Raw genomic sequence first — 25,892 nt, forward strand, 5'->3', positions numbered from 1 at the left:
GAGCATGTGTGAGTGTGTGTGTGTGCACATGTATGAATGTGTGAGTGTGTGTGTGCACACGAGTGAATGTGTGTGGGCATGTGCACGTACATGTGGGGTGTGTTGACGTGTGTGCACATGTGTGAGCGTGTGCACATATGTGTGAGTGTGAGCATGAATGTGAGTGCATACGTGTGTGTGTGAGTATGTGTGTAGGGAGATGTTATGGATTACACGTAGCTGGCAGAGACTACCCCTATGAATGGGTGAAAGGGCAGGTCCCAGAGAAAAGAGCAAAGGCTGGGATGAACCTCCAATAATGTCTACTACTGATATCTTCCTGTTTAAGCCTTCTCTGGACAGGAGACACACAGAGCGTGGGTTGTGAGGTGACCCAGCCCTGCCAAAACTGGAAGACTGAACAAATCACTCCCTTTCCCCCTCCTGCTGTCCTATATATATGAGGAAGTAAAATATTTTTTTCTCCTTTTTCCTTAGAAGTACTATAAGGATACATAATATAGTAGCCAGGCCAACCACATGGTGTCTTTAAAAAAAAAAAAAAGCACAAAGTATTATTATTATTATAAAAATGACAGCTATTTCTTTATTGATGAGGCTTTGTCCTTCTTACAGTTTGGCAAGAGTGTATCGAGATTTTCAAGAAATCCTTATGAATGCACCAGAGAGCCAGCACCTTGGTCAGGTTTGGACAGAGCTTCGTACCTTGTCCCAATTCATGGACACGCTCCGGACTCACCCTGAGAGAATTGGAGGTAAGCTGGGCCTTGTTTACTCAACCGTCACTTATCCGCCTCTTGCCTCCCTCATCAGAAAGACTGAAAATAGGAACAACTAGGGTGTTTGGTGGGAAAAGATACCAGAGAAGGCAGGAAGGGATGGGACATAGAGGCGGTGTGAGGATTCACCTTGGTGAGGTTGTCTCTTCCTTCAGGTCAGTTTAGAAGGTAGGTAGTTGGGCAGGAGGGAAGGAAAGATCTCATCTCAGTTAAATACAGAAATAGAAAAACGACGCCAAGTAAGATTATGTGCTTGGAAGTATGAGGCTAGGTTAAGTGCTAGAAGCAAGACGTGAGGATTGAAGAACAGGTAAAGGTGTGGAAAAGCTTTCACAGAGTCTTAGAGAGAGACATCTAACCAGGAGCATGTAGAAGTAATGGTAAGTAATCTTAAGGACCCAGTGGAGGTTGGAGACCATACGTTTATCATGACATAAATACGTGCAATTGTATGATTTTTTTCTAGTAATATTCAGTGTTCCAGGCACTGAGGCAGAGAGGGTAGAGCGTGGGTTGATGTGGGGTAAGGGCTTGCAAGGAGGTCAAGGAGGCAAGGAGGTTGAGGACAGTGATTAGACTACAGGTTGTCAGGTCCAGGCTGCCATAGGATGGAAGAGAAGCTGGAAAGACAGATGGGCTAGGAAAAAATGGAAAGGCAGGAGGGTTCAATGAGTTCAGTGAGGTCTCAGTGGGTTCAATGAGCCTGAGTAAGAGACTGAGAAAATGAGCAAGAAGGAAGAATTGGTAGCTATGGTCAGAAAGTGAAATATCCAAACTCAGGATTTCAAAGACAGGCAGTACTAGGTGGGAACAAGCCCCCATGTGTGGCCAAGGGGTTCAAGTAGAGCAGAAGTGAAGGCTTTTAGAAAGGGTGAGGCGAAGGAAATGAGAGGCCAGCCTGTTAGATGAGTCACCGCATGGATACTGAGGTTATGCAGGATGGAGGCAGGAGATGGGGCAGAGAGAAATGGTCCATCATCACGAGGGTCAGAGAGCGACTTGGAATCGGGAACAGTGATGAGAAGGAGGGAGGTTCTCCCTCTCACGTGCCTCCGCTCTCCAGGGGGAAAACAAGAAACAAGCAGAAATCAACAACAGTAACAGCAACAACATTTCTTTTAAAGGATAAGTGGATAGTTGATGGTCACATGTGCAGTAGGACCCTCTGCAGAGGACTAAAAGAGTGTCCTACTGATGAAAGGCTGCTAGTGGGAAAAGGTTGTTCACAGTAGAATAGGGCTCAGAGGCTACAGAGGAAGCAGTTTGGAGCTGCTGAGAGATGTATATTGCTAGGAATGAGAGCTTGGATGTAGGGTGTGAGGAATGGGGAGAGTAGACTCTAGGGTTGACCTTAGAAGATGACAGGAATGAGGGAGGGGTCTACCACGGGGCTGAAAGGGGCAGAGAGAACAGGCTCTGCTCAGGTTTCCAGAGAGGTGGAGAAAGGTCTCTGCCAAGACCAGCTGTGAGGGAGGAGAATGGAGTGAATCAGCCCCAGCGCTCTTCAACCCTGTGGCTCATTCAACATTCAGCAGACCTTTGGTGAGTGCATACTGTGTGCCAGGCACTGCATTAGTCTCTGGAATGGAGCAATGAGTCAAGTGCTGCTCTCAAGGGCTCCCAGGGCAGGAGCGGAAACAGATGATCACACGTGCGGGGGGCATTGGGGGAAGGAAAACAGTGGGAGCCCAGGGGAATCAGGATAGGGAACCTATCCAAAGAGAATCTGATCCTCCACCCATCTTTCCCTTCTCCCTTCTCCTACCATTGAAACAGTAAAAGAGAAAATTATGTTCAGATTGGCATGTTAAGATGATTTAATTACATTTTAATTACTTGTAAAATAGTGAAACATATACTTTAAGGAGCCCTGGCAGTGCAGTGGTTAAGGTGCTTGACTGCTAACAGAAAGGTTGGCGGTTAGAAACCACCAGAAACTCTGAGGGAGAAGGATGTGGCAGTCTACTTCTGTAAACATTACAGCTTTGGAAACCCTATGGGGTTGCTATGAGTTGGAATGGACTCAATGGCAGTGGAGTTTTTTTGCGGGGAAAGTTATATACTTTATGTAGTCATTTTCTACAAACTGAAGCCAACAACTAATAGGTTCTTGTCCAGCAGACCAGGGAATTGGAGTCAGCAAGACACAGGGTTGGAGGAATAGAAAGGTTTATTCACAGTTTGCAAATTGGGAGGCAGGCAGGTCTCTCCATCTAAGGCAGCCAGCTCCCTGAACTAAGGCAGATTTGCTCCTTATATAGGGAGTGACATACATATTCATGAACAGTACAGGGAGGATCTTCAGTCCTGCGATGGGTGCGCAGTCTGCAAAATTTTTTAAAAATTTTTATTGTGCTTTAAGTGAAAATTTACAAATCAGGTCAGTCTCTCATACAAAAATTTATATACACCTTGCTATATACTCCTATTTGCTCTCCCCCAATGAGACAGCACACTCCTTCCCTCCACTCTCTATTTTCGTGTCCATTCAGCCACCTTCTGACCCCCTCTGCCCTCTCATCTCCTCTCCAGAGAGGAGCTGCCCACATAGTCTCATGTGTCTACTAGATCCAGGAAGCTCACTCTTCACCAATATAATTTTCTATCCCATCCAACCCAAACCATAGTCCAGTCTAATCCCTGCCTGAAGAGTTGGCTTTGGGAATGGTTCCTGTCTTGGAGTAACAGAAGGTCTGGGGACCATGACCTCCAGGGTCCTTCTAGTCTCAGTCAGACCATTAAGTCTGGTCTTTTTCCGAGAATTTGGGGTCTGTATCCCACTGCTCTCCTGCTTCCTCAGGGGTTCTCCGTTGTGTTCCCTGTCAGGGCATTCATCTGTTGTAACCAGGCATCATTTAGTTCTTCTGGTCTCAGGATGATGTAGTCTCTGATTTATATGGCCCTCTCTGTCTCTCAGGCTCATAATTACCTTGTGTCTTTGGTGTTCTTCATTCTCCTCTGCTCCAGGTGGGCTGAGACCAATTGATGCATCTTAGATGGCCGCTTGCTAGTGTTTAAGACCCCAGATGCCACTCTCCAAAGTGGGATGCAGAATGTTTTCTTTATAGATTTTATTCTGCCAATTGACTTGGATGTCCCCTGAAACCATGGTCCCCAAAACCCCCATCCCTGCTATGCTGGCCATCTAAGCTTTCAGTTTATTCAGGAAGCACCTTGGCTTTTGGTTTAGTCCAGTTGTGCTGACCTAGCCTGTATTGTGTGTTGTCTTTCCCTTCACCTAAAATGGTTCTTATCTACTGTCTAATTAGTGAAACCCCCACGTGTCTGTCAGTTTGTCGTACTGTGGGGGCTTGTGTGTTGCTGTGATGCTGGAAGATATGCCACCGGTATTCAGATACCAGCAGGGTCACCCACGGAGGACAGGTTTCAGCTGAGCTTCCAGACTAAGACAGGCTAGGAAGAAGGACCCGGCAGTCTATTTCTGAAAAGCAGTAGCCAGTGAAAACCTTATGAATAGCAGCGGAACATTGTCTGATATAGTGCTGGAAGATGAGCCAGGTTGGAAGGCACTCAAAAGATGACTGGGGAAGAGCTGCCTCCTCAAAGTAGAGTCGACCTTAATGACGTAGATGCAGTAAAGCTTTCGGGACCTTCATTTGCTGATGTGGCATGACTCAAAATGAGAAGAAACAGCTGCAAACATCCATCAATAATCGGAACCTGGAATGTACGAAGTATCAATCTAGGAAAATTGGAAATCGTCAAAAATGAAATGGAATGTAGAAACATTGATATCCTAGGCTTTAGTGAGCTGAAATGGACTGGTATTGGTCATTTTGAATCGGACAATCATATAGTCTACTATGCTGGGAATGACAACTCGAAGAGGAATGGTGTTGCATTCATCGTCAAAAAGAATGTTTCAAGATCTATCGTGAAGTACAACGCTGTCAGTGATAGGATAATATCCATACACCTACAAGGAAGACCAGTTAATACAACTATTATTCAAATTTATGCACCAACCACTAGGGCCAAAGATGAAGGAATAGGAGATTTTTATCAGCTGCTGCAGTCTGAAATTGATGGAACATGCAATCAGGATGCATTGATAATTACTGGTGATTGGAATGCAAAAGTTGGAAACAAAGAAGAAGGACCAGTAGTTGGAAAATATGGCCTTGGTGATAGAAATAATGCAGGAGAATGAATGATAGAATTTTGCAAGACCAACGACTTCTTCACTGCAAATACCTTCTTTCACCAACATAAAAGGCGACTATACACATGGATCTTGCCAGATGGAACACACACAAATCAATTGACTATATCTGTGGAAAGTGACGATGGAAAAGCTCAATATCATCAGTCAGAACAAGGCCAGTGGCTGACTGTGGAACAGACCATCAATTGCTCACATGCAAGTTCAAGCTGAAACTGAAGAAAATCAGACCAAGTCCATGAGAGCCAAAATATGACCTTTAGTATATCCCACCTGAATTTAGAGACCATCTCAAGAATAGATTTGATCCATTAAACACTAGTGACCGAAGACCAGACGAGTTGTGGAATGACATTAAGGACATCATCCATGAAGAAAACAAGAGGTCACTGAAAAGACAGGAAAGAAAGAAAGAAAGAAAAGACCAAGATGGATGGGAGAGGAGACTCTGAAACTTGGTCTTGAGCGTCGAGCAGCTAAAGCTAAAGGAAGAATTGATGAAGTAAAAGAACTGAACAGAAGATTTCAAAGGGCCTCTCGAGAAGACAAAGTAAAGTATTATAATGACATGTGCAAAGAGCTGGAGATGGAAAACCAAAAGGGAAGAACATGCTCGGCGTTTCTCAAGCTGAAAGAACTGAAGAAAAATTCAAGCCTCGAGTTGCAGTAGTGAAGGATTCCATGGGGAAAATATTAAATGATGCAGGAAGCATCAAAAGAAGATGGAAGGATTACACAGAGTCATTATACCAAAAAGAATCAGTTGATATTCAACCATTTCAAGAGGTGGCATATGATCAGGAACCGATGGTACTGAAGGAAGAAGTCCAAGCTGCTCTGAAGGCATTGGCAAAAAACTAAGGCTCCAGGAATTGATGGAATATCAATTGAGATGTTTCAACAAACAGATGCAGCGCTGGAGGTGCTCACTCGTCTATGCCAAGAAATATGGAAGACAGCTTCCTAGCCAACTGACTGGAAGAGATCCATATTTATGCCTATTCCCAAGAAAGGTGATCCAACCAAATGTGGAAATTATAGAACAATATCATTAATACCACGCGCAAGCAAAATTTTGCTGAGGATCATTCAAAAACAGCTGCAGCAGTATATCGACAGGGAACTGCCAGAAATTCAGGCCGGTTTCAAGAAGAGGACGTGGAACCAGGGATATCATTGCTGACATCAGATGGATCCTGGCTGAAAGCAGAGAATACCAGAAGGATGTTTACCTGTGTTTTATTGACTATGCAAAGGCATTCGATTGTGTGGATCATAACAAACTATGGATAACACTGCGAAGAATGGGAATTCCAGAACACTTAATTGCGCTCATGAGGAACCTTTACATAGATCAAGAGACAGTTGTTCGGACAGAACAAGGGGATACTCATTGGTTTAAAGTCAGGAAAGGTGTGTGTCAGGGTTGTATTCTTTCACCATACCTATTTAATCTGTGTGCTGACCAAATAATCCAAGAAGCTGGACTATACGAAGAAAAATGGGGCATCAGGATTGGAGGAAGACTCATTAACAACCTGCATTATGCAGATGACACAACCTTGCTTGCTGAAAGTGAAGAGGACTTGAAGCACTTACTAATGAAGATCAAAGACCACAGCCTTCAGTATGGATCACACCTCAACATAAAGAAAACAAAAATCCTTACAACTGGACCAATGAGCAACATCGTGATAAACGGAGTAAAGATTGAAGTTGTCAAGGATTTCATTTTACTTGGATCCACAAGCAACAGCCATGGAAGCAGCAGTCAAGAAATCACAAGACACATTGCATTGGGTAAATCTGCTGCAAAGAACCTCTTCATAGTGTTGAAGAGCAAAGATGTCACCCTGAAGACTAAGGTGCGCCTGACCCAAGCCATGGTATTTTCAATCACATCATATGCATATGAAAACTGGACAATGAATAAGGAAGACCAAAGAAGAGTTGACACCTTTGAATTGTGGTGTTGGTGAAGAATACTGAATATACCGTGGACTGCCAAAAGAACGAACAAATTTGTCTTGGAAGAAGTGCGGCCAGAATGCTCCTTAGAGGCAAGGATGGCGAGACTGGGTCTTACATACTTTGGACATGTTGTCAGGAGGGATGAGTCCCTGGAGAAGGACATCATACTTGGCAGAGTACAGGGTCAGCAGAAAAGAGGAAGACCGTCAACGAGGTGGATTGACACAGTGGCTGCAACAATGAGCTCAAGTATAACAACGATTGTAAGGATGGCGCAGGACCGGGCAGTGTTTCGTTCTGTTGTGCATAGGGTCGCTATGAGTCGGAACCAACTTGATGGCATCTAACAACAACACTTAGTGAAAACCCCTCTCCTTCCCTCCCTCCCCACTCTTGTACCCATCATAGAATATTTTCTTCTCTGTTTAAACTGTTTCTCGAGTTCTTATAATAGTGGTCTCATATAATATTTGTCTTTTTGCAACTGACTAATTTCACTCAGCACAATGCCTTCACATTCCTCCGTGTTATGAAATGTTTCATGGATTCATCTCTGTTCTTTATCAATGCGTAGTATTCCATTGTGTGAATATACCATAATTTATTTATCCATTCATCCGTTGATGGGCACCTTGGTTGCTTCCAACTTTTCACTATTGTAAACAGTGCTGCAATGAACATGGGCGTGCATTTATCTATTCATGTAAAGGCTCTTATTTCTGTAGGATATATTCCAAGGAGTGGGATTGCTGGATTGTACGGTAGTTCTATTTCTAGCTTTTTAAGGAAGCACCAAATCGATTTCCAAAGTGGTTGTACCATTTTACATTCCCACCAGTAGTGTGTAAGTGTTCCAAACTTCCCACAACCTCTCCAACATTTATTATTTTGTGTTTTTTGGATTAATGCCAACCTTGTTGGAGTGAGATGGAATCTCATTGTAGTTTTGATTTGCATTTCTCTAATGGCTAATGATCCCAAGCATTTCCTCATGTATCTGTTAGCTACCTGAATGTCTTCTTTAGTGAAGTGCCTGTTCATATCCTTTGCCCATTTTTTAACTGGGTTATTGGTCTTTTTGTTGTGGAGTTTTTGCAGATATCATGTAGATTTTAGAGATCAGGGGCTGATCGGAAATGTCATAGCTAGAAACTTTTTCCCAGTCTGTAGGTAATCTTTTGACTCTTTTGGCAAAGTCTTTGGATGAGCATAGGTGTTTGATTTTTAGGAGCTCCCAGTTATCTAATTTAATGTTTTGTATACTGTTTATGCCCTGTATTAGGGTTCCTAGCGTTGTCCCTATTTTTTCTTCCATGGTCTTTATTGTTTTAGATTTTATATTTAGTCTTTGATCCATTTTGAGTTAGTTTTTGTGCATGGAGTGCAATATGGGTCTTGTTTCATTTTTATGCAGATGGTTATCCAGTTATGCCAGCACCATGTGTTAAAGAGACTGTCTTTTCCCCATTTAACAGACTTTGGGCCTTTGTCAAATATCAGCTGCTCATATGTGGATGGATTTATGTCTGGATTTTCAATTCTGTTCCATTGGTCTGTGTACCTGTTGTACCAGTACTAGGCTGTTTTGACTACTGTGGCAGTCTAATAGGTTCTAAAATTAGGTAGAGTGAGGCCTCCCACTTTGTTCTTCTTTTCGGTAATGCTTTACTTATCCAGGGCCTCTTTCCTATCCATATGGAATTGGTAATTTTTTTCTCCATCTCATTAAAAAATGTCGTTGGGATTTGAATCAGAATTGCATTGTATCTATAGATTGTTTTTGGTAGAATAGACATTTTTACAACGTTAAGTCTTCCTGTCCAGGAATAAGGTATGTTTTTCCACTTATGTAGGTCTCTTTTGGTTTCTTGCAGTAGTTTCTTGTAGTTTTCTTTGTATAGATCTTTTACATCTCTGGTAAGATTTATTCCTAAGTATTTTATCTTCTTGGGGGCTACTGTAAATGGTATTGATTTGGTGATTTCCTCTTCGATGTTCTTTTTGTTGGTATAGAGGAATCCAACTGATTTTTGTATGTTTACCTTGTATCCTGATTCTCTGCTGAACTCTTCTATTAGTGTCAGTAGTTTTCTTGAGGATTCTTTAGGGTTTTCTGTGTATAAGATCATGTCATCTGCAAATAGAGATACTTTTACTTCTTCCTTACCAATCTGGATGACCTTTATTTCTTTGTCTAGCCTAATTGCTCTGACTAGGACCTCCAGCACAATGTTCAATAAGATTGGTGATAAAGGGCATGCTGTCTGGTTCCCGATCTCAATGGGAATGCTTTCAGACTCTCTCCATTTAGGATGATGTTGGCTATTGGCTTTGTATTAATGCCCTTTATTATGTTGAGGAACTTTCCTTCTATTCCTATTTTGCTGAGAGTTTTTATCATGAATGGCTGTTGAACTTTGTCAAATGCCTTTTCTGCATCAATCAATAAGATCATGTGGTTCTTGTCTTTTGTTTTATTTGTATGATGGATTACATTAATTATTTTTCTAATGTTGAACCATCCCTGCATACCTGGTATGAATCCCACTTGGTCATGGTGAATTATTTTTTTGATATGTTTTTGAATTCTATTGGCTAGAATTTTGTTGAGGATTTTTGCATCTAAGTTCATGAGGGATATAGATCTGTAATTTTATTTTTTTGTGGTGTCTTTACCTGGTTTTGGTATCAGGGATATGCTGCCTTCATAGGATGAGTCAGGGAGTATTCCGTCCTTTTTATGCTCTGAAATACCTTTAGTAGTAGTGGTGTTAACCTTTCTCTGAAAGTTTGGTAGAACCCTGCAGTGAAGCCGTTCGGACCAGGGCTTTTTTTATTGGGAGGTTTTTTTTTATTACCTTTTGAATCTCTTCTTTTGTTATGGGTCTATTTAGTTGTTCTACCTCTGTTTGTGTTAGTTTAAGTAGGTAGTGTGTTTCTAGGAAATCATCCATTTTTTCTAGGTTTTCAGTGTAATTTTTCACAGTAATCTGATATGGTTCTTTTAATTTCAGTTGGGTCTGTTGTAATATCACCCATCTCATTTGTTGTTTGGGGTATTCACTTCCTCTCCTGTTTTTCTTTTCTCAGTTTGGCCAATGGTTTATCAATTTTGTTAATTTTTTCAAAGAACCAGCTTTTGGTCTTGGTAACTCTTATTTTCTGTTTTCTGTTTCATTTAATTCTCTCTAATTTTTATTATTTTCTTTCTTGTGGTGCCTGATGGTTTCTTTTATTTTTCTCTTTCTATTTGTTCAAGTCGTAGGGATAATTCCTTGATTTGGGCCCTTTCTTCTTTTTGTATGTGTGCATTTATTGATTAAATTGACCTCTGAGCACTGCTTTTGCTGTGTCCCAAAGGTTCTGATAGGAAGTGTTTTCACTCTCCTTGGATTCTATGAATTCTTTATTCCATCCTTAATTTGTTCTATAATCCAGTCATTTTTGAGCAAAGTGTTGTTCAGTTTCCATGTGTTTGATTTCTTTCCCCTGATTTTTCTGTCATTAACTGCTAGTTTTACGGCTTTATGGTCAGAGAAGATGCTTTATAATTATTCCAGTGTTTTTGATTCTGTTAAAGCTTGCTTTATGGCCTAACATGTGGTCTATTCTAGAGAATGTTCCACGTACGTTGGAAAAGAAAGTACACTTGGCTGCTGGTGGGTGGAGTGTTCTGTATATGTCTGTGAGGTCAAGTTGGTTGATTGTGGCATTTAGATCTTCCATGTCTTTATTGAGCTGCTTTCTGGTTATTCTGTCCTTCACTGAAAGTGGTGTGTTCACATCTCCTACTGTAATTGTGGAGCTGTCTATCTTACTTTTCAATGCTGTTAGAGTTTGTTTTATGTATCTTGCAGCCCTGTCTTTGGGTACATAAATATTTAATATGGTTATATCCTTCTGGTATATTGTCCCTTTAATTATTATGTAGTGTCCTTCCTCATCCTTTGTGGTGGATTTAACTTTAAATGTGTATTTTGTCAGAAATTAATATTGCCACTCCTGCTCTTTTTTGATTGTTGACTGCTTGATATATTTTTTCCATCCTTTGAGTTTTAGTTTGTTTGTGTCTCTAAGTCTAAGGTATGTCTTTTGTAGGCAGCATATAATAAGATCTTGTTTTTTTTTTTTATCCATTCTACCACTCTCTGTCTCTTTATTGGTGCATTTAGTCCATTTACGCTCAGCATAATTTTGGCTAGGTATGAGGTTAGTGCTGTCATTTTGATGTCTTTTTTTATGTGTTGTTGACAGTTTCTTTTTCCCACTTAATTTTTTGTGCTATGTAATTTATCTTTATATATTGTCTGTTCCTCTTATTTTTTGTAGTTGATTTTGTTTCTAATGAGTCTCTATTTTTTTCTTGTATTTTATTTTGATGAGTAGGATTGTTAGTCTTTGTGGCTGACTTATTATTTACCCCTATTTTTCTAAGTTTAAACCTAACTGTTATTTCTTTATATCCCCTCGTCTTTCTCTCCATATGAAAGATCTATAGCTACATTTCTTAGTCCTCCTTTATTGTTTTAATGTTGTCTTCTTTTACATAATGACATCGTTGTTTCCCTGTTTTGTGATTTCTCTATCCGGGTTGACATCTTATTGCTCTGTCCTGTGTTCTAGTCTTGGGTTGACATCTGATATTATTAATTTTTTAACCAGAGAGCTTGCTTTAGTATTTCTTGTAGTTTGGTTTGGTTTTTATGAATTCCCTAAACTTCTGTTTATCTGGATATGTCCTAGTTTCATCTTCATATTTGAGAGATAGTTTTGCTGGATATATGATTCTTGGGTGGCAATTTTTTTCCTTCAATGCTTTATATAAGTCATCCCATTGTCTTCTTGCCTGCATGGTTTCTGCCGAGTAGTCCGAGCTTATTCTTATTGACTCTCCTTTGTAGGTGACTTTTTGTTTATCAGTCTGCATAATTTTTGTAAACAAGTTTTTGCACACGGCTCTAAAAATACTGCGTACTGCCCTAAAAAAAATGGTGACAGCTCTCTTCTGCCATACTAGGAAGGTTGTATAGCAGGTAAATTTGGAGTTGGCGTGCCTGTGCCTCAGCGTCCTGCAAAGATAAGAAAGGAAACCTGGGAATCAACCAATCATGGTGAGGTGTTGTAAAAGTTGTAACAAAAATGTGACAAGTGTAGACTGTTCTGAAAAACAACTATTATGGGATGGTCAGTAACCCTCTGCCTGCTTCAAAACCAGGTTACAAGCATTACATTCTTTGCTGCTGTGGATTGAAGAGTTTATTTTAGTTAGTTCAAGTTTGAAGGACCTTATAAGGTATGGGCACATTTGGCATTAATGATAGGAAGGAAGGGGAAGCACCAGCCAAGATAAAGCAAGCAGACGAGAACATGGGCCATCCAGTTCTTGGAGTGACACATACCCCACTGATCCAGCAGGATCTATGATGAGGGGACACTTCATTGTGTCTGATTCTCAAAGCCAGTGTGGCTGGGAGGACATTTAAAAAAAGTCATTTCAAAACACTATTTCTCTGTGGTCTTTACGATGTGTGTATGAGAACCAAAATCACTACTTCCGAATCCAAAAGCAAGGTCCCTGGGTGGTGCAAAGAGTTTGTGCTTGACTACTAGCCTAAAGGTTGGCAGTTTGAGTCCACCCAGAAGCACCACAGAAGAAAGGCCTGGCAATCTGCTGGAACGATTACAGCCAAGAAAATCCCATGGACCAGTTCTACTCTATCACACACGGGGTCAGCACAAGTTGGGGGCTAACTCAACAGCAACAGGTGTGGTTTTTGTTTTATTTTGTTTAAAACAGGACTCATTTTGACTGGCATACTTAGCAAATAATCTGAGAAGCCGGACTGTATGAAGAAGAACAGGGCATCAGGATTGGAAGAAGATGCGTTAACAACTTGCATTATGCCAATTACACAACCTTGCTTGCTGAAAGTGAAGAGGACTTAAAGTACTTACTGATGAAGATCAAAGACCACAGCCTTCAGTATGGATTACACTTCAACATAAAGAAAACAACAATCATCATGATAAAGGGAGAAAAGATAGAAGTTGTTAAGAATTTCGTTTTTCTTGGATCCACAATCAACACCCATGGAAGCAGCAGTCAAGAAATCAAATGATGTACAGCATTGGAAAAATCTGCTGCAAAAGACCTCTTTAAAGTGTTAAAAAGCAAAGATGTCACTTTAAGGACTAAAGTGTACCTGACCCAAGCCATGGGGTTTTCAATCACCTCATATGCCTGTGAAAGCTGGACAATGAATAAGGAAGACAGAAGAAGAAGAATTGACACCTTTCAATTGTGGTGCTGGCGAAGAATATTGAATATATCATGGACTGCCAAAAGAGCAAACAAATCTGTTTTGGAAGAAGTACAGCCAGAATGCTCCTCAGAAGGGAGGATGATGAGACTTTGTCTCACATACTTTGGACATGTTATTAGGACGGACCAGTCCCTGGAGACAGACATCATGCTTGGTAAAGTAGAGGGTCAGTGAAAGAGAGGAAGACACAGTGGCTGCAACAATGGGCTCAAACACAGCAACGATTGTGAGGATGGCGCAGGACTGGGCCATGTTTCGTTCTGTTGTACATAGGGTCTCTATGAGTCAGAACTGACTCAGTGGCACCTAACAATAACAACAAGAGATGGTGACTTCTGCAAGCCCTAAGGCTGTGTGGAAAATTCCTGGAAGGAGAACAGCTTAGAGGGTCTGGAGAGAAGAGGTCAGGGAAGGCCAGCTAAGAGTCCCCAAAGAAATTTTCGGCTTAGGAATAGAGACTCTGCAGAATCTCTGACCTTCATGATTATGATGGGGGATAGGGGACCATCCCCAAGTAATGGACACAGTACCTGAAGAAGACCCAGGCCTGGGACCGAAGCCTACTGTCAGTACATTGGACTATTTCAGAGTCTGTCCAAGAGCCACCACGTAGGCAGGTCAACATGAAATCCTAAGCCTGAAGCTGCAGTGAAGAGTTAAGCTTTGAAAGCAAAGTGGGCGGGCAGTACAGTGTGTGCTTTTGCCTGTCCCAGCCACCCGGGAAAGTATGCCAATGGTTGAACCAGGCAGCTTCTTTCTTTCATAGCAAACCTGTAGTACTGCATTCTCAGCAGGAGAGGATTAATGGCAAAGACCAGACATGAAGCCCCCTCTCTTCCCACCCACAAGCAAGCTCTGTGGTCTCTCAGTCATCTTTAAAACACCTTCTTCCCGTGAGCCCCCAAGCATTCTCCCTTGCTTCCCTCCCACCGGCCCCTCAGCTCTGTGTATTTCAGCAGCTCCCCGTCCCCCAGCCTCTAGTCTTCCCAGGGTTGAGAACAAGAAGAACCACATTTTAAACTAAATTTATTTTTCTTTCCTCAGGCCCCCCGTTCACATTTCTCCCTCAGGAGTCTAGGGAAGTTTCTGTCTGGTATCGGCCACCTCTCACACTTTGGGGCCCCACTTTCCCCACAGGGTGGTCCCCACCTCCTCCTCAGGTGTGTGTTGAACCGGCACATTCCTGCCCTTTCTCCCTAGGGCCACAGCAGCCCAGTCACCTGGGTGGTATATTGTGTGATGTCTCGCAAAATTGCTCCCGCTTTCCCTGGTTTTGTCCTTCTCCCCTGCTAGAAATTTGCATGTAAAGTCAGGTAAGTAAAAGAATAACTAAGAGGTAAACAATCAAAGGGGTCATGACTCTCAGGTCAAGGCAACAGGTATTTATTGGGTGCCTCCTGTCATTCCACAGACTTTCATTGAGACGCTAACTTGGTGTCAGGCTCCAATGTTGAGTGTCAGAGAGGTGACCTCAAGGGATATGTCTGTGTGACCAGTGTTGTTAAGTATGATGAGAAGTATAACAAAAGCAGGATCCATAGGCCCCACTCAAGAGGTGTGTCTGTGTGTGCGTGTGTGTGTGTTTTGGGGTGGTATTGCTGGAGATGAGCGTGTAATAACATAAACCTGTACACAAAGAAGTGACTGGGAGAACAGCGGTTGAGCTGGTGCCCCAGGCGAAAGAGGAAAGGAAGAAGGAGCTGGGTTTGGAAAAAGACAGGACTTATGTGACCAAAAAGGAGAAAAGGGAAGAGTAAAACAGAGCAGTCCCTCTCAGATTGCCTCAGAAACAGCCCTCTTCCTCCCTTGGAACCCCCTCCTGTGTTCAGGTTCTCCCAAAGCCTGTGGCCTTTTCCTACATGAAGGGTAGTGACACTGGGCAACCAGGTGGCCCAGCTTTAAGGGACACCATCCATGGTGAGGGAGGCTGATATGCGGCAGAACTTCAGGACTGGTCCTCCTGCCCCCACTGCCTGGCCAGTCCTATGGGCTTGGTCCATTGCCCTCCAAGAAGAAATTATCAACGAAATCAAGAACTGTACAGGAGAAATCACCAACTGAAAATGGAAAGCATGGCGGTCAAATTCTCAGCGGCGTGGGCTTCTTGGCTGCCTGGCTGGTGGGATAACTTTAGGTGGGAGGGGATGGGGTTGCTAGGATGGGGTGTTAGGATCAGGAAGGAGCAGGGGCATTTGATGACGTAAGTTGTTAAAGAACTAAGGGATAAGCAGTCAAGCAGACTTTTGAAGATGTTGAGACACAGAGATAAGCATTTTTACACAGCCCAAAGGCTTTCTCTTGATGTTGAAATGACTCATAAGGATCTAGGCCCCGTAACCCTCTTCTCTGGTCTGCTTAAGGCTGAGAGTTGACCCTGGAAGCCAACAGAGGAGGTGGGTGCTAGTATAAACCCCTAAAAAAAAAAAAAACTCATTCCGTTAAGTCAATTCAGACTCATAGTGACCCTATAGGACAGAGTACAACTGCCTCATAGGGTTTCCAAGGAGTGGCTGATGGACTCAAACTGCTGATCTTTTGGTTAGCAGCCAATTTCTTAGCCACTGTGTGAGCAGGGCTCCATGAAACCCCTAGGAGGGATAATATTAATGTAATTAGAAGAAGCACTTATTGAGTGCTCACTATTTTCAGGCCTGGGAGCTAAGCACTTTATATTTCATATCTTGTATTGCCCACACAACAACCCTATAACATAGATGTAGAAAGTGAGGACCCAGAGAGGTTCAATGATTTGCCACAAGGTCACCTTAACTGTTGGGAGACGTTTACACCTCCTTATAAAGAAATTCATGCTTCCACTAGGTTGGTATAGAGCTAGAGAGAATGTGACTCCATGGTCTCCCATGGGCATTACTATGGATTGAATTGTGTCCCCAGAAAATATATGTTGTAAATTCCAGCCTCTACCCCTGTGGTTATAATCCCATTTGGGAATGGATTGTCTTTGTTACGGTAATGAACAGGATTAGCCCAGGGTGTATCTTGAGTCAATCTCTTTGGGATATAAAAGAGAATAAGCAAGTAAGCTAGCAAGCAGAGACAGGGTCAGATGGATGCCAAGACACATGGAGATCTCCAAGAAACCAGGAAGCAGAAGCTAAAGAGACAAGGACATTCCTCCAGAGCCAACAGAGAGAGGTAGCCTTCCCCTAAAGCTGGCATCCTAAATTTGGACTTCTAGACTCCTAAACTGTGAGAAAATAGATTTGTTCGTTAAAGCCATCGGCTTATGGTATTTCTGTTATAGCAGCTCTAGATAACTAAGACAGGCATGAAGACTCAAGCCCAGGCAATAGGCCTTCTCCTTTTTCCTACCCAAAACAGCCCCATCTCCCTTCACCCTCCCCCCATCCCATTGCCATCAAGTGGATTCCGACTCATAGCAACCCTGTGAGGGAGAATAGAGCTGCCCCATAGGGTTTCCAATAGTGTAAGTCTTCATGGAAGCAGACTGCCACATCTTTCTCCTGCACAGTGGCTGGTGAGTTCAAACTGCCAACCTTTTGGTTAGCAGCTGAGAGCTTTGACCTCTGTGCCACCAGGGCTCCTCCATCTCTCTTAGTCCATGTCAGTGCCCTGAACTTAGACCCTGAGCTGAGATGCCAGGAAGAGTCCTTGACCCCAAGGCAACTGCAGTGTGGACAGAGCATGTATCTCTTCCAACCGTAGATCAGGCTTTCTCAGCCTCGGCACTGTTGACGTTTTGGCTGGATAATTCTTTGTTGGGGGTGTGTATGCCCCCTTCTCTGACACAGGCTCCCTTACACATTCTGTGCATTGCCGGATGCTTGGCAGCATCTCTGGTCTCTACTCACTAGCTACAAGTAGCACCTCTCCAGTTGTGACAATCAAAATGTTAATTTGCTAAATGTTCCCTGGGGGCTGAAATCACTGCTCTCCAACTCCTTCCCACCTGGGTACGCTATGGCCCTCAACAAACACGAGGAAGCATCTGACGTGCCCTGTAGGCTAACTTTTTTCTCCTTCTGTGCCTTCTTACTAAAATTTGCCCACCTGTTCAGCAGTAAATGTTGTGGCTGGGATGATGGCTCTCCCAGGGAACCTAAGAACAGTGCCTTCTTCTGACAGTAAAGTTAGAAATGTTTCCAGTCAATTCTAGCAATTTCGTTTTTTTGACCCGTCTTCCCTGTAACACCCTGCCCTTTCTCTCATTCATATACAGGAAGAGGAGTACGAATTCGGGATGTGCTAAAGGATGAAGAAACACTGACGCTGTTTCTCATAAAAAACATTGGCCTGTCTGATTCAGTTGTGTACCTCCTGATCAACTCCCAAGTCCGTCCAGAGCAGGTAGGTGGCTGTGAGTGATCAGTGTTCCTGGAGTGGAGGGGTGAAAAGGGCCAATCGTGAGCACCGAGGCTGAGAGAGCCAAGGGGGACGGACCTTAGCTTTCTTGGCTTCTTGTTTTCACCTTCAGAACCCATGACCCCTGCCACACACTCAGAAAAACACCTGGGAGCCGCTTGTGATGATGCGCATTCACGCTGTAAGATTCTGAAGCAGTACAAATCCAGCAACACTTTAAAAATCTGATTGTTATAATTGGAAGAGACCTTAGAGACCACATGGTTCTACCTTCTCTTTTTAGAGTTGAGGAAACCAAGGTTTACATATTAACCAAATATTTAGGGACTGTTGTAGGTTCTAGTGAGCCTGGGTGGCGCAAGCAGTTTGCAATTGGCTACTAACCCAAAGGCTGGCAGTTCAAACCCATGGAAGAAAAGGCCTGCTTCCATAAAGATTACAGCTGAGAAAACCCTATAGAGTAGTTGTACCCTGCACGCCTGGGGTGGCCGTAAGTCAGGGGCTGACTCCACGGCAGCTAACAGCAACAACTAGGTACTAAAATACAGTGTGAACGAGATGAACGGACAAAGCCCCTGACTCAGGGAGCTTACATTCCAGTGGGGTGACGGGCAATAACCAAGCAAACAAGTCGATATATGAATTTACAGTGTGTCTCCGGGTTGTGATAAGTGCTGTGAGGAAAATCCAGCAGGGTAAGGAGCTGGGAGGAACTGGAGGAGCACAAGGGCCATTTTAAGTGGGATGGTCAGGAAGGCCTTCCTGAGGAGACAGTATTTGAGCAGACCTGACTGAGGAGAAGGCAGCCTTGCAAATAACTGTGAGAGGAGAGTTTCTGGCTGAACACCCAGCAGTGTGGAGGCCCTGGGTGTGCCAGGGAACCCCTGGAGTTACAGAACCTGATCACGGCAGCCCGCAGAGCCCAACTCTGATTTCCTGGACGTGTTCTCCTTGCTGGGCAAACTGCTTCCATCTCCTTTGCACATTTCTCACCTGTTGTTGTTGTGTTCTGTTGAGTCACTTTTAACTCCTAGTGAACCTATAGGACAGAGTAGAACTGCCCCATTAGGATTCCTAGGCTGTAATCTTTATAGGAGCAGATCACCAGGCCTTTTCTCCCATGGAGTGGCTAGTGGTTTTGAACCACGAACCTTTCAGTTAGCATTCAAGGGCTTTAACCATTATGCTGCCAGGGCTCCTTCATTTCTGACCTACTCTCCCCCAAATCTATTTCATCTGTATTTATACAGAGCATTTTAACCACTAACAAATTACTTTCGCATCTGTTAGCTACTTTGTTCCACACCATAATCCCAAGATAGGTCAAACAGATGAGGAAACCTAAGCATCTGGTGATTGAGTGACTCGCCCAAGGCTGTAGAGCTAGACTACCGCCTGTCTGTCAGTTTGCCATACTGTAGTATCTTGGTGTCGCTATGATGATGGAAGCTGTTTCCTACCGGTATTTCAAATATCAGCAGGGTCACCCATGGTGGCAGGTTTAGCAGGGCTTCCAGACTAAAACAGACTAGGAAGGAAGGCCTGGTGATCTACTTCTGAAAATCAGCCAATGAAAACCCACCACGGAATACCGTCCATTGTAGCGCTGGCACACGAGCCCTCTAGGTTGGACAGCACTCAGAATGCACAGGGGCGGCCGTGATGCAATGGAGAGTGCCAACAGTTGTGAAGATGGTGTAGGACCGGGCAACGTTTCATTCTGTTGTACGTGTGAGGTCGCCATGAATGGGAGGTGACTCAACGGCAACTAACAACGGAGATAGAAATTGGCAGAGCCAATTCTATCTAATTCAGTGCTCCTTACTCTTAATCCAGTGTTTCTTAGTCTAGTTTAGTGGTTCTCAAAGCCGAGAGACCAGCAGCATCATATCACCTGGAACTTGTTAGAAATGCCAATTTTCAGGCTCCAGCCCAGAGCAACTGAATGAGAAACTCCGGGAATGGTACCAAGAGATCTGTGCTTTAACAGCCCTCCAGGGAATCCTGACAGACGCTCAGGTGTGAGAACCACTGCTCCAGTGTGGGCCCTCACTGGCTCCTGGCCCAGCATCCTGGGTGTGGGTTCTTAGTATGATGAACACGGTGAGAATGCGAGAGAAACAGGGGGCAACAGCCCAGACACCCTCTGACTCTGCTCCTGGCTGGGTCTGCTTCTCCTCCAGGCTCCAGAGGAGACTGAGACATAAACAGAGAGTTTCAGTGCGGGTGTCTGTCCTGAGATAAAAATCTGCATGCCCTGCTGTCTGAGCCCGGAGGAGGGTGGGGACCCTACCCTCCTGGCCGGGACTAGCTCATAGAGGGGTTTTCAGGATGGTTCCTGCACAGCCCTGCAGAAGCTGATACCTGCTTGGGCTTCTCAGACTCTGAGGTTTTCACTGAAGCAAGACAGGGGAACGGAGGGTCAGCCCTGAGGAGGCAGCCAGGGTCCTCAGAACCTGCTGGGAACATGGCTCCGCAGAGCCCAGGGCTTGGCCGCCGTTGGGCCTCTGGCGAGGACCTGGAGTCAGCTGCCTGGCTGCCCGGCCCTGAGCTGCTCCCCTCCACCCTCACCTAAGAGGTGGTGCCATGGTACCAACTGCTCGTTTTCCCTTTGCTTTCTCTTCAGCTCACATAACTCATATCCTGGAAATGCCTGTGACAACTTCCAGTTGGCCATAAAACGGAAATGGAGATAAGAGCAGGAATTTAGGGGAAATTTCTCTCCAGGCCTCACCGAGGTGACGTTTGGATCACCAGTTGCTACACTGCTGGCATCAGAGCTGAGGCCTTTCATGTGGGGAGAATTAGGGCCAGGGTCCCTGTGTTGCGCTTTTGTTTAGTGTTGCTGGCTCCAATTGGCTGATGCTGCGTGATAGCAAACTCTGAGCTTAAAAGGGAATGGGAGTTTCCTGCGCTTTGCAGGGCCTCCTTCACAGCACCCAGCTTCCCCTGTGCCTCCCATCCCACCTGGCTTCTCAGCCTGTTGCCTTGACACCCACCTCTTTTCTAGCTCCAGCTCTCTGTCTCAAGCTCTTAGTCTCCTTGTCTGTCACCGTCTGCTCTGTGAGTCCTTATTAGCCCTGTCCCCTGAAAGTTTCGGCCACGATGGCAATGGTCTCTCTCTGCGCTGGCCAGAATGATAGCTACCAGCCACACATGGCTTTTGGGCACTTGAGATGGGACTAGTGTTACTGGGGAACTGAATTTTAAATTTAGTTTAATTTTAGTTAATTTAAATGTAAAAAGTTACATGTGGCTTGTGGCTGTCTAATGGATCATCATCACCAAATATGGAAATTTTCCCTTTACCATCAGGACTGGTTATGCCTGGTGTCTGAGCACAGCTCTGAAACATAGCACGTCACCCCCCTGACCCACTCTAGGGAATTATTAGATGATGAGACTGGCACAATTCTTTGGCCCATCTCCCTACTCTCTACCTTAGCCCTATAAACTCCTAGACATGCTTCAAAGCCCAACTCAGGTATCTCCTCTTCAGTGAAATTATTCATAAATCCTCTTTCTGTCCTCTTCTTCTTCCCTACTTGCCAATGAGCTAACTAGAAATGGTTAAGCACAAGCTCCAGGTTCAAATCTCAACAAGACAGCACACTTAATCCTTTCAGGAACCAATTATTTTCTGCCTTGAATTTTTTGTCAGTACTATGTGTTTTCATTAATGGAAGCATGCTGAATCATTGAGTGTGTCTGAATTTTTGGTAGGTAGTATGGATTTTTTTTTCTTGCCCCCTCCTACAAGTGTTTAGTGGTACATATGAAGTACCACTAATTATACCCCAGAGTCCCCACCAGGGTATATTGGTACATATGTATAACAAATAAAAATTTTCAAAATTTCTGTTTTTCCTATCAAAAATTTAGACGCATTGTACAATACCCTGTAAAAACTGTAATTTGCAGCATACTCCCATTTCTTCGGTTTCAGTCATAAAGGCCCGGCCTTACAGTTGCACACAGTCAGTGGTACAGCAGCTTCCCAGTAAACCTTCAGAGGTAGAAAAAGTACTTGGTCCCTAGAGATACTGGTGAGCCTGAAAGAGTTTAACTTTGTGACCTCAGGCAAGCTAGTTAGCCAGTCTGTGCCTCTGTCTCCTCGTTTATAAAATACAGATAATAACTGAAAAAAAAAACCAAAACACACCTGTTGCCGTTAAGTTGATTCCAACTTATAGTGACCCTATAAGCACCTACTTTATATGGTTGTTGTGAAGGTTAAAAGCATTAATATATGTAAAGGACTTAGAATGGAGCCTGGCCTGATAAAACAAAAAGAGACTAAAAGAGCACACCAGCCCAGGGGCAAGGAAAGCAGTTGAGAAGGGAGAGTGTTGACATATCATGGGATTGGTAACCAATGTCACAAAACAACATGTGTACTAATTGTTTAATGTGAAGCTAGTTTGTTGTGTAAACCTTCATCTAAAGTACAATAATTAAAAAAAAAAAAAGTCTCCAGATACTGCCAAATATCTCTGAAAGGCAAAAAAAAAAAAAAAAAAAAGGAACCTGGCACATAATAAATGCTCAATAAATATTAGCTATTTTTTTTTTTATTATTAGCTATTCGTAACACTCTTTCTTCTGTATCCTTGTTTCACTCTGTTCCATCTGGTACTTACAGCTACTGAAATGCCTGCATTTCCAGCTATCTGGTGATCTTATTCATCCCTGTACCCCCAGTAACTGGCGTAGTGCCCCCAGAATGAGGACTTACATGATGAGTGAGTGACTGAGTGGATGAGCGGGGAACTTCATGGTGTCGCAGCTTCCCCACCAGCCTGCTATATGGCTCTCTCAGGTCACTTCACCCTCCTCCATCACTCCTTTCCTCCATAATATGAGGGGTTTGGACAAAATGAGCTTATTGATTTCTTGCACCTCAAAAGGCTTTAAACTGGATTCAGGGATGGGTAGGGTTTTGCCTGGGAACAAGGGAGGTGTGGGGAAAACAGGAAGGCTCTGTTGGAACACACCAGTTACAGGCCACTGTAACTGTCAGCTGTGACGTGTGCCCTCATTTAAGGACCAGGCTTCCATGTAAGGTGGGTGGCAGACCCTGGGCCAGCTCTGCTCTCAGTCCAGAGCACTATGTAGTTGGAGGCTAGAGGAGGCTGTGGTGCCCAGGGCAGCTCATGAGCTTGTCCATGGCACTCAGGATCTCATCCACTGCTGAGAGTCCAGGTCCCCAAGATGCCAGTTGCTCTGTTGGGTGGTTAAGGGTCTTTGGCCAGGGTTGATGCTCCTCCCTTGCCACCTTAGCTTCTGGAAGTCATCGTGGGGACTGTGCGTCATGACATACTGCCCATGAGCTCCACAGGAAAGGTAGGGTTGCAAGATAAAATGCAGGATGCCCAGTAAAAGTTGAATTTCAAACAAATAACAAATAATATTTTAGTATAAGTGTGTCCCATCTGGACCCCATTTGGGATATACTTATACTAAAAAAGTATTTGTTATTTATCTGAAATTCTAATTTGACTTGGCATCTGATATTTTTATTGGTTAACTCTGGCAACCCTACAGAGGATGAGAAAGGAGAGAGGAGGTTGGCCATTTATTATCATTCCAAATGTATTCTGGTCACTTCCTTCCCCACTCCTCCTATGCCTCGACCCCTTGCCCTCAGCTTCAGAGAGGTGGTCCTGTTGATACCTTAGCATCATGATAAGAATGGGGATCTTCCAAATTTTAAGTGGTTCTCTGGCGAAATGAGGCTTGGTGAGTATATTAGCTTCCTATTGCTGCTATAACAAATTACGCGAACTCGGTAGCTTAAAACAATTCAAATCTATTATCTTATAGTTCTGGAAAGGAACCCTGATGGTGCAGTAGTTAAGCGCTTGGCTGCTAACCCAGGGATCGGCAGATTGAACCCACTAGCTGCTCCAGGGTGAAAAACATAACAGTCTGCTTGCATAAAGACTATAGCCTTGGAAACCCTATGGGACAGTTCTATTCTGTCCTACAGGATCACTATGAATCAGAATGGACTTGATGGCAATGGGTTTGGTTTGGTTCTGGAGGTCAGATATCCAAAATCAAGGTGTTAGCAGGGCTGTGTTCCTTTCCAGAGGCTCTAGAGGAGAATCAGTTTTCTTGCCTTTTCTAGCTTCTAGAGTCTGTCTGCATTTCTTGGAGGACATCTTCAAGGTCAGCAGTGACCAGTCCAGTCATTCTTGCACCACCTTACTGTGGCATGTTCTCTTCTGCCTCCTCCTTCCACATTTAAGGACCTTTGTGATTAAATTGGATCTACTCAGAAATCCAAAATAATCTGCTTATTTTAAAGTCAGCTAATTAGCAACCTTAATTTTATCTGAAATCTCCATTCCCTCTTGCCATGTTCCATGTGCTAGGATGTGGACATCTTCCTGGAAGGGGGCTGGTATTCTGCCTATCACAAGGAGGTTTCTAACATTGCCTCTCCTCTCTGCAGTTTGCTCACGGAGTCCCAGATTTGGTGCTGAAGGACATTGCCTGCAGCAAGGCTCTCCTGGAGCGCTTCATCATCTTCAGCCAGCATCGTGGGGCACAGACGGTGCGTGATGCCCTGTGTTCCCTGTCCCAGGGAACCCTACAGTGGATGGAAGACACTCTGTATGCCAACGTGGACTTCTTCAAGCTCTTCCGTGTGGTAAGGGGGATGTTTAGCTGCTTGTCCTTGGTAGGTCATTCCACGGGATAGAAGGCCTATTGTCAGATCATCAGGGATCCATGGATTGACAGTTGGGCAGGGTGTGAGCCTGGCATTCAGGACAATCTACAAAGAAGCTCCAGGCTCCTAAGGCCTAAGGAATCCTGACCAATGGTATTTCTAGATCAGTGGCCCAGGGACTCAGGAGTCACCATTAGGTTCGCCATCAGGCATGTAATTGTGGAGAGTTTGTGTCCATTCCAAACATGGGAGAAATCCTCTCCACCAGCTCGAGCAGCGTGGTAGAGGAAGAAGCCCTGGGTTTGACTCTTACCTAGGTGATATTGGACGGTATAGTTAACCTTTCCAAGCCACATTTACTCATCTTTAAAACAAATATTATGCTGTACTTTAAAGAGTCGTAGGAAAAGATACATGAGAAAAAAAAACATGCAAAACATTTAATAGATTACAGTAAATGAGAGCTTCACATTCCCTGCTCTGGGTCCAGACTCAAGCAACAAGTTGCTGTTTCTTGACAGAAAAAGTAACCGAAAAAAGTTTCATAGTCTCAAAAGTTTTTGGAAAGCCTTGACCTAGCTCAGCTGTCTGTTCCAGAACTGTATCCTAGACAGACTGCTTGGGACCTGATAATATCGCCTCCTTTTCCTAAAAGGATAAGATGAGAGAAGATGATATAAAGGAAGTTGAGAACAGCAGTTCTCTAACCTCAGAGTGCATCAGAATCATCAAGGTTGCTGGTAGAAGATAAAAATTCCAGATACCAGCCCTTGGAGACTGTGGTTCAGGAAGCCTGGGCCCTCCCAGAGTCTGTCCTGTTACCGTAGCAATTGTGATGGAGGTAACTGTAGGCTAGATTCTGTCAGAGAAGGTACTAGTACTTTATGGTGTGTGTGTTTATGTTTTTCTTTTGCCTACATTTTAATTTCTGGAAGTATGTTGTGGGGAGTCAGTCACTGAGAACTTGGTTGAGGAAATTGTGTTTTGTCTTTTGTATGGTCCCTCTCTCTCAGTTTATCTTAAAAAGCAAGTTGAAGGCTTATAAAAAACAAAATAAAACAAGACCCCACAGTTTTGGAAGTGAAGATGGAGAGACGTACTTTGGACATATTATCGGGAGGGACAAGTCCCTGGAGAAGTACATCATGCTATGTAAGGTACAGGGGTCAGCAAAAAAGGAAAGCCCTCGACAAGATGGATTGACACAGTGGCTACAAGGATGGGCTCGAACATAGCAATGATTGTGAGGAAGGTGCAGGACAGGACAGTGTTTTGTTCTGTCGAACGTGGGGTTTCTATGAGTCAGAAATGGCTCGTTGGCACCTAACAACAACACAGTTTTCAGCAGTTAACACTTAATTCCTTTCAAACTATGACATTTTCTTTTCTCTCCTGTACGTGTTTTATTGCTTGAGCCACACAAACTGTGACTTTCCTCAGCTCATCAGGCTGGGCCTCCGGAGCCGGTCAGAGGGTCAGTCAGGGCCTGTGGATGCCACCACCCCTGAGAGCCCAGGAACCCAGAAAATGTTTCTCAGCTCTGCATGCTATAGGGAGAAGAAAAAGCCACACGGGCCAGACATTTCTGTCCAAGGTTTCAAGAGGAGCTAGAATTT

General features: G+C 43.8%; 1 protein-coding gene across 1 annotated transcript in view; it reads left to right on the plus strand.

The window, feature by feature from the left end:
- ABCA4 (ATP binding cassette subfamily A member 4) overlaps positions 1 to 25,892 on the plus strand; it is a 176,256-nt gene that overhangs the window by 15,894 nt on the left and 134,470 nt on the right. Inside the window, exons 4-6 of the mRNA XM_049879742.1 lie at positions 616 to 755; positions 17,458 to 17,585; positions 24,058 to 24,255. Of these exons, the coding sequence (XP_049735699.1) occupies positions 616 to 755; positions 17,458 to 17,585; positions 24,058 to 24,255 (466 nt within the window). The remainder of the gene's footprint in view (positions 1 to 615; positions 756 to 17,457; positions 17,586 to 24,057; positions 24,256 to 25,892) is intronic.

The sequence above is a fragment of the Elephas maximus genome, chromosome 3 (genome assembly GCF_024166365.1).
Source record: "Elephas maximus indicus isolate mEleMax1 chromosome 3, mEleMax1 primary haplotype, whole genome shotgun sequence".
NCBI classification, from domain to species: Eukaryota; Metazoa; Chordata; class Mammalia; order Proboscidea; family Elephantidae; genus Elephas; species Elephas maximus.